The sequence below is a fragment of the Melanostigma gelatinosum genome (assembly GCF_949748355.1).
Source record: "Melanostigma gelatinosum genome assembly, chromosome: 12".
Classification (NCBI taxonomy): Eukaryota; Metazoa; Chordata; class Actinopteri; order Perciformes; family Zoarcidae; genus Melanostigma; species Melanostigma gelatinosum.
Window position 1 is genome coordinate 9509595 of NC_136645.1, and position 9723 is coordinate 9519317.

The 9723-nt window shown below is 44.0% G+C and overlaps 1 protein-coding gene across 1 annotated transcript; it reads right to left on the reverse strand.

The window, feature by feature from the left end:
• Positions 1 to 4328: 4328 nt before the first annotated feature.
• Positions 4329 to 9485, reverse strand: LOC306786105 (uncharacterized protein). Its single transcript, XM_079280748.1, has 6 exons — positions 7963 to 9485; positions 5993 to 7808; positions 5799 to 5864; positions 5620 to 5685; positions 4741 to 5530; positions 4329 to 4380 (listed from the first exon to the last, which is right to left on the reverse strand). The coding sequence occupies exons 1-5, from the start codon at positions 7996 to 7998 to the stop codon at positions 5325 to 5327; spliced, it is 2190 nt and encodes a 729-aa protein (XP_079136874.1). The 5' UTR covers positions 7999 to 9485; the 3' UTR covers positions 4329 to 4380; positions 4741 to 5324.
• Positions 9486 to 9723: the final 238 nt, after the last annotated feature.

A 9723-nucleotide genomic window follows, 5' to 3' on the forward strand; every position in this document is an offset into this window, starting at 1 on the left:
ACTATGCGCTCCACCCATGGACAGAGACACCGCCCAGTTACCCCGTCTTCATCCCAAACAGAGCTGTGTGACACAGTCTATGGCTGTCAACATCTTATGAATGGTGTGTGCACATTGACATGCAAATGCTTTTGCTTGATGTGATCCGGTATTCTGATTGGACCTCAAATCAGTCTGAATAATAATATTTCCAGAAGTCACTTCACTGTCGGTTGCACTTATGCTGCTGTAATTGTGCAATTTTGTGTGGCCTATTTTTATTGGCAGTTTTATATTCCTTTATATCCATTTGAATACAAGACATATGGTCATCTTATAAGAAATGTGACATAGTCGGAAATATTGTTGGAGGAATCAAATATTAACGAACCAGTAACAAACCAACAACTAACTTGTGTAAAAGTATGTAAGTATAATCATGAAAATGTAGCCAACTTTTTATTTTATAGCCAATTATTTTATTTTGCAGAACTTGGATGATTAGAAAATCAATTTATTTATTGGTTTATTTGAACGGGACAGTGCACATTAATAAACACATTTCTGCAAATGTGCCAGAGTTAGCCAAAAGGCTGTTTTTCATCTGTAGTCCCAAAGAAAATCTGTAGTTTTGAAACCCCTAAAAACGGAATCATCAGTGGTCTAAATAAAATCATTTGTTTTGTAATATTGCTCATTTCCACACTTTTAAGCCGACTTAAACTAAGTTGCTGCAAAATGTAAACCAAACCAAAACCAAAAGAAAAACGTCTTCAGTTTTACTTCTGAAAATGAACAAGTTTCTTTTGCATCCACAGGGTAGCGCTTCGTGCTGGAGCAAATTGGTCTAAAACGTAAACGAGGGCAGGAGACACAAGACACACTGATTGAACACAGGCTACTCAGGAACAAACCGCAACAACAATCCTAATTCTGGCCTTTGGAAGCAGAGGTCCACAGACATAAAACACATCAAAATGCTGTCCTTCATTGTTAGACAATGTTGTATCGACACAGGGAATCTTATGCGGGTACTAACCTCAAACGAATACACAGACATTTGCATACTTTTTACAGACAGTGCCACTGGAAATGACAAATGTTTTGTTTAGTGTCTACCATGTAAAACCCATCAGGAAAAGCTTTTGTGTCTTACGTCATCAACACCACCCTTCACTAAGTATAAATGCATCAGTACAGTTAACTTGTCAAACACTGCAGAGATGACAACCTCAGAGGGCACAGGGAGACTCCTGCAGATTTTTTGAGACTGGTTAAGACATCAGAGCTTCCCCAGTTCTCTTCTCTCTGGCAGTTTACCTGAGCTGCTGCTTGCCTTTACGTTTGCCTGGATTTGCTCTGTTCCAGACTGACCTTTGAAGTCGAACAGTTTCTGTAGCTTAAAAAAAATGTTGAAAAAGAAGCGTGCCAAAAAACGTACGTAAGAAATTGTTGGAAGAATAAAGACTCGATGAGCAAGGGGTGCAGGAATGTTACTTTGTTACAAAATAAGAGCGTAAAATAGAAATAACAATACAGATATATAGAGTACGATTTTCACAAGAATTGCTTTGAAATGCGGGACTTATTAAATGACTATTGATACAGTTCGTGCAACAAGCCAAGGAAAGGGCAGTAGAAGTGTAATAGTTCTTAGAAATGAAGATGGTCTGTGGTATTCTGGTCTTTAGATTAGGGAAGGACGACTGAACAGAACAATCTGTCTATGAGCAATGGACAATAGACCACTCACAACATATTAGGAACCAACAGTGAAATGTTTCCTAAAAATACATTTAATGAGCTTTAATACACAACATACAAGCGGTGGCACAAATGGACATTGTAAAACAAAAATGAATACTGTAGCCGAGGATTTTCTTTTAAAAGCAGCAAAGCTGTGTTCTTGCCTCCTTACACCGACGCGAGTCAGACGGGAAGGGCCAAGAGCTGGGTGGGACGGAGAGTTTTGGGGGACAGGCAGAGCTGCATCACAGGACGTCCTGGGGTGTCTGTGTCTGTTGTCCACTGGGACCCCAGTTTAGTGTTTGGGTGAAGATTTCACACGTAGGTGTGAAAACGTTTCCCGGGGGTTGGTGTTGTCTTAAACTCAAGACTCAAGTCTTTTTTTGTTTTATTCAAATAGCCACATGGTGAAAGCTGAGTCTTTGTTCTAATCTAAGCACACGATGTCAGACCCCAACACAAAGTTCAAGTACAGACAGAGAGACATCTCAACTGAGTTCAAAATAATAATTCATACCGACAGTACTGCAAATATTTAAAAAGTGCTCACATTCAAGCAGGAAGTTGTGAGCCAGACAATATTTCCCTCACCCTCGCTGCTGTGGCCCTTTTGCCATTTTCTTCAAGGGTTTTGATCAAGTTCTTTGAAGCCTCCCTTCCCTGCTTCTCCATCCAGATTTTTAGTAGTTGATGTGTCTGCTCCTGACTGTCATCACGGTGGTCCAGTTGACAAGACTTAATAGCGTTGTCTGGTATACGGCTGCGCCTTGCTACAGCCCGCATATCCGTCCATCCAATCGCATTTGCAATGTCAGACAGGTGGTGAGGCTGGAGATCAACAACTGGAGCCACGTTAAAGACAGGGAAAGTGGGGATTAATGTGACGAAGGCATTTCGATTCTAGTGGACAAAAAAAACACCAATCTGACCTGTTTCCAGACCTCTAAATCGCTGCTCACATCTTAACTGTTTTCAGTGATTCACTTAGGTCTGGTGTTCTGCTCACCAGTTAGAAGTAAGTACTTAGAAACATGATATGTTCCTCGCTACTTGGTTAGGACAAGACGAAATAAAAATACAACCCTCCCAAACAGAAATCATCTAACATACGCACAATATCAGACTGAATGTTGACATAAAATGAAATGTCAATTCAGTCTGATTATCAATTGATCAGGTATTTAATCTATAGTGTAGAGAAATATCAATTAAAGGTCTGATATTGCATTAATACAAAAAGGACTTCTGGGGCATTTCTTACCTGTAAGATGCTGCATCTCCTGTGAAACAGAAGAAGCATGAATGTTAATTTCGTAGTAATTTAACTCCACGGTGATAAAACTTACACAGGCTTTACAAACACGCCACAGCACAGTAGAAGAGACACAGAGCAATCACACCGACACGGACAGCAAAGGCTTCAGACAACTAACCTGCACCTCCCATAGAAAGGGGCAGCTCGGTCAACATTAGAGGAGAGACAGAAAAGTGTTTATCGTACATGCACATGTGTACACGTGTGACAACAGAGGAGGGATAAAACAGGACAACGGACAAACGTCTTAACAGCTGGTCAGAGGGTTATCAACGGAATGAAAGAGATAACTCTGGAGAATAACTTACCTCATCAGCAGCAACATTTGTCGGTTGGTTTGGGTCAAATTTGCTCTGTCCTAATGAGATAAATCATGAAAAAGACACACATATATGATTGAGTAGATACAAAAGCGTTTGATTTCAACGTGAACAGAACCTCTGGTAATATTACTGAACTTTCCTAGTTTTATTGAGAAACACGAGGTTCTAGTGTCCTCTACATATACAGTTGAGAAATACTCACGGTAGCGTTTCCAGATACAATATGCAGTAAGAGCAATTAAGAGAGCTGCAATGAGTGATCCTACGACACTGCCGATTATTACCCCGTTGTTATTTACCTCTGAAACACAAAAACACATTCTATTTTAGCACAAACAAAATTATAACACTTCTGTTTATAAATGACATGGCAATCTCCGAACCGAGACCATCATGGTGAAATGATGCAAAACGAAACCAAACCTTCAATTTTGTCATTGCAGACTGCGTTATTGTGGGCTGCACAGGCTACTTTGAAGCCCTCCGGACACCTTTAACCAAAAGAAAAGAAAGAATGAGTGAGAGAAAATGTATTATTTCTTTAAAATTCTGCTGGCAGTCTATGGGGACAGCTCAATAAACACGCTGTGACCCTGTTTTTAAGAAGCTAAATATGCATCTTCTAGTGTAGGGATATTAGAAGGAGCAGAACGTACTCTTTACAAGGGTTGCAGAGTCGACATGTTTCTGTGCCACTGCTGCAATAGTGATCCTGTTTGCACTGGCACTTAGTGTTAACGGCAGAGGTACAGGGTTCCTTCTCCTTGAGATTGGCTAAAAGGACGGTGAAACCCCACAACTGACATTAGAGGGGCCGACCAAACTTCACATGGCTTTGAACTGTATTTTTCCTTAAAAAAAAAAGTCCTTTTGTATCTATACCATTAGGTTGTGAGCAGGATGTGCAGGGCTCACAGGAGTCCAGGTTATTGGGCTGACTGCTGTAGGTTTTTTGAGGACATCCTTCGCATTTGCCATATTGTAGATCCGTAGTGCAGTGGTCCTTCACGTACTGACCTACAGTATGGAGACACATGAGCCATGATTTACACACCTTCACAGAAAGCCACATACCAACGTATTCTAGCCGATACTGCACCACTTTTCCAGAAAAAACATCTTAAAATGCATGTTATCAGTCTGCAGTGACGAAAGGTTTTGCGTGATGGGCCTCTGTCCAACAACACAAAAGTTCCACTCACTTGTACGATGTAGACCTATACCTCACAGGTTGAGTTTACAGGTAACGGAATTGTACCCCAAACCGGACAGTTTTTAGCTAATGTTTCAATACAATTCACTTACAATGTTGATAAAAATGATCGTGTAATGTTTTCAGTTGATTTAATGGTGTTAAACTGAAGTTAAACTTCGTACCTTTCAAACGAAATATTGTTGTAATTATTACAGTTAGCTTTGCCTTTACCAGAGTCGTTAAAACGATGCTAACACCGGTGAATTAGCCGTGCACTGCTCGTGGCCTAATCCGTCCGGACTTCTATCCTCGTTGTAAACACTGGCTGCTGCTGGTTTTTCGGGGATATTCGCTTGTTCCAGGGTCGCAAAAATGACCATCAATGCTGTCAACACATCCGGGACCGTAGTTCTGTCCTTCACAATAAGATATCACGCTTCAACAACTCCAAATGATGCAATAAAAGCTCCTTAATTTCCGTTTGAGCGTATACCACCACCTGCTGGATGTTTTGTTAAACTCTTCTCATGTCAATCACTGGCAAAACACCAGCTGATGTCTGGAATTTAACAATTATGTACACATATTGTATATAACAATTATTATCATAACACACAGTGCAGAGTAAGAGTTATATTACAACTAAAAACATGAGTATTCATGATTAAAAAGCTACATTGTTAAAGTGAAAGACAAATAACTTGTGCAAATGATTGAAAAGTTCTGTGCAAACATTTATTGAAAAACAAACCAATCAAAAATTAAATTAAAAATCAGGACACACATGGCATTTGAAATAATCCTCTTCATCATCCAGCTCCTCGTCCCAGCCCACACACATGGTGTGATACCATGTGTGGCAGCTGTCACACTGGACCCACGACACCAATCCCTCCGAGCTCTCTGGAGGGTCAGGTTCCTGGCACCGGCCACACTCCCAAACTGTCTGCTCCATCTCTTCAGGAGTGTGACCTATTAAAATAAATAAAAAATTACTTTGAATTAAAGACAATGATCAGATTTTCATGGGTTGGCATACAATGCAAGTTAACATGAAGTACCGGTGGATGTCGTAGGTCCAGCAGACGAGGAGCTGGATGAAGGTCGGGTCTCTGCAGGTTGGGAGGCTGTATAAATAACAGAAAAAGCATAACCATGCTTTGTTTACTCTTCATCATGGCTAATGTCACCATCCTGTTATAATATTGTGGGTTTTTTTTAGATTATTTAAAGGATTTACAGTGGAAGGGAGAGGAAGGAGTTTGGGACCCATAGAGGCCACGTCCCGCAGCCGATGTTGAAGGCTCTGAAATAATAATCATATTTTATTATTACAACTCTAAAATACATACTTATAATAATGTTTATGCGTAACAATAGTTAATAAATTCTGATTTATACGTGAATTCAAATGCAAAATAGGGATGCGCTGACCAGGAGACGGGGGAAGGTGGCGGTGTTCCTCAGCAGGCAGGCTCAGTGGTGGTGATGTGCTGCTGGCAGGCAGCCGGGGACCGTGGGAGGCACGAGAGGGGGCAGAGCGGGATGAGGGACCGGCGATGGAAAGTCCGGAGCTGGTGGCTGTAGTAGCCCCGAGGGACACTGGTCTTCTGCGGCTGGGGCGAGAGCCGCCAGACAGGGTAGAGGAAGTGGCTGCCGGGCCGGTGTCTCCGGCCCGCTGCTGCTCTCTGTCTCTTCTGGCCAGAGCTTGGGCCTCCCGTCTTGCAGCACGGTCCTCTGCCTCCACGATGACGTCGGACATCTCCTGAGCTGTCAGTAACCTGGCCTTGGTGATGTTCCTCCTGACCTTGCCGGTGTTGCGGTTGTAGTTTATTTCGGCCAGGAGGTGGGCCAGGTCTGCTGTTATCCGGCCTGATGTTACCAGGGGATGGGTCATGTAGGGATTGGGAGGAGGGGCAGGTGGGGGTTGGTTCTGGGGATTGGGGATAGGGGCTGGAGAAAGGGGATGCTGGGAGGGGAGGGCAACATCAGGCGCAGCCCAGGAAGATGCCGATGAGGTTGGCGGAGGTGGTGAGGAGGCCCCACGCCGCGGCCCGGACGGCATGACCCGTGACCAGTCGATGGCCATTGGGTCCAGAGGGTAGAGGCCACACCTCCTGAACCCAGCCACCACCAGTCTCCGATCCTTCACCCTCTGGTAGGAGTCTCTTAGGACCCTTGAAAACTCCTTCTTAGAAACCAAGAAGGAGTGGCTCACTGCCGACAGATCTCCTGTAACACCAGAGAAATCTGCCTTCAAGGGTCCGAAGAAACTCACATCCAGAGGTTGAAGGATGTGAGACGTATGTGGTGTCAGGCACAAGAGAATGACCCCCTCCCTCTGTGCCGCCCGGACCAGCTCTGGATCCAGGTGGGATTGATGTCCGTCCATGATGAGCAGCAGCGGGCGCTCCTGCACGGCGAACTTCATGAAATGCCCGACAAACCACTTCCTAAACAGCTCACTGTCAATGTACCCTGCTGGCGACTTCCCGTAGAGGGCATCGGGAACCCCTTCCTTGTTATAGGGGCCCCCTGGATATCCCCCCTTGTAGATGATGAATGGGGGGACATCCTCCCCAGCCGCGTTGAGGCAGGCCAGGACGGTGATGTGGTCTCTGGTTCCCTGGGCCTGCCTGTAAGCATGTTTAGTCCCCCGGGGCACGATGACCTTCCTTCTTGTAGAGTCCAGCTGAAACCCCGTCTCGTCGCAGTTGTATATCTGACGAGGTTTCTCCCTCAACCCGTGCTCCTCCAGGGTGGTGGTGAGGAGCCCGAAATACTCCTCAATTGGCCCCCTCTTGGCGCAGGATGCCCTCCCACGGTCAATGATGTCTGGGGTCCGGGCAGTAAGGCGATGGTGTTGCCGCTCCCGGAAGTTTATCCACCACGTCTGGCCAAGCACGGTTCTTTGTGCGTCCCGGTGGCGGAGGTTATAGATGGCCAGAGCGTGGGCCAGGACCTGAGGCTTCGTCAGTGGAAACCCGTGACTGGCAGAATACAAACAGTACTCCACCAGGGAATCCTCATCTTCAGGGGTGAGGAGTGTCCTCTGACCATAGACACAGTCAGAGGACACCCTTCCACTGACTCGGTCACTCAGGCTGGACTTAGGGACCCCAAACTGCTGGGCTGCCTGCCGTAGAGAAAGCCTGCCTGCTTTCACCTCCAGTAGGGCCTGTGTCATGGCCTCCTGGGTCCACTTCCTCGTCTTCCTCTCCCTCTTCCTGACTTGCCGCATGTTTGGCATCTGCAAATACACATTTACAGTAAGAAATTAAATACAAAATTTGTTTTAAAGCCACAGTACATGTCTCAATGAATTGAATAGTTTTATAAATTGCCAGATTGCCATGTATAGACTCATGCATATTTAACACATGCATAGACATACATATATTTACCTTAAACCATTGTAGATTTACAATTTCTATATCCATCTCTTATTTTCTTGATCCTCCTGTAAAGGAAAAAAACTCTCACACAGACACACATTACCTACCTTTGTTACTTTAAAGGTTCTTCCTGTCTTTTCTACTCTTTTTCTGCTTATTGCTGTCTTCTTTCTGTTCTTTTCTGCTTCTTTGAGTCTGCTTTCTGGTCTTTTCTGCTTCCTTGAGTCTGCTTTCTACTGTTTTTCTGCTTCTTTGAGTCTGCTTTCTACTGTTTTTCTGCTTATTGCGGTCTCCCTTTGCCTCTCTTCTCTTCCTTCTCTCTGTCGCTGTTCTCTGTCTCTGTTCTTTTCAGGCAGGAACATAAACCACAAGAGAGACATTTAAGTCAAAAACATTACATTTTGGTTAACCTTATATACTGTATAACAGCACTGTGTTATATTGGAGGCTTATCTACATAAATAGTTCTAATCATAAGAGCCACTGCTGGCTTTCAATAAATGTACAGTCTCGCTCACTCTCAAACACACACACACACACACACACACACACACACCAACATTATTTGCATAATTGATCAGATCATTGTGCATTATTATACTTGATGTAGCCTGGCTTATGATAAACAAGAAAAGCATTTTATTTTACATGTCTGCTGTTATGTTTCAGAGCTAAGACCAAACAAGCAGCAGCCTACCTTTAACTCGCGCTATGATTCTTTGATCGTTTTTCCCGCGGCCACAACTGTTTTTTTCAGACACAACATTTCTGCCTCCCTCCCCTCGACGACAGATTATGTCACACATCAATGCTATAGTTTCATTGGCTAGACAAAGTAGTGTAAAGCTAGCTACAAAATACACTCGTATGCTAACTTATATTAGCAATACGGAGAAAATACAGAGACACTTCTCAGAGTAAAGAGCGTCGCCCGAGCGTTTTTTCTGCTTCCTCTCATCAAAGTCACTTTCCTATAGTATTTAGACATATAAACGTCCATATATATTCATGAAATTTGGCACGTAGATTATTTGATATGTATGAATTAATATTACTTACGTTTGGTTGGCGATCGCCGAAGAAAATGACAGCGTAATGACCGGAAAGCGCGTGACGACGGAATCGTTCGAGACAGGCCAAGAGCAGCTCGCGCCGACCGAGGCAGGCCACCGTTACGTTAAAGAGGCTGGGACGCATTACGTCATGAAATACTGCCCAGGGGCCCCAGAGCACAAGGGCCCAAAGGACCATGACATGTGCATCAGGTACTTTGTGGTTACTTTACTGCACAATAAAAACTGAAATGTTCAGGGAAGACTTCCTGCATTTATTTGTTTGTTTACCTGTTCTTGAGGCACTGCCATGTCAAAGAGCCCTGCATCAACATGTTGCTTTTTTGCACTATATAATGAGTCTGTCAATCACATTGTAACCAGTAGGACTTGGATTATTTGCCGCCCTCTTCATTAAAGAAGGCTGCAAAATGTGTGAACTGATTTTCAAGACATTATTTAGGTTGAAAGTGAACTTCTACACATACAGCCTAACCACTACCTACCTGCACCACACAGACAACATCTCCTTCCGCTGTCAATGTACGTCCCATCGACGCAGGGATTGCTGCTCTCGTTCCTCCCCTCCGCCCTGCAGAGGAAGCGATAAAAACGAAAGTGAAAGTAAGCTCTCTCGAGCCCCACCTAAGCCTTGAAACCACATATTTACATCTAATATCTCACGTAGCTCTACCCACCCCTTTCCCCAAACCTTATC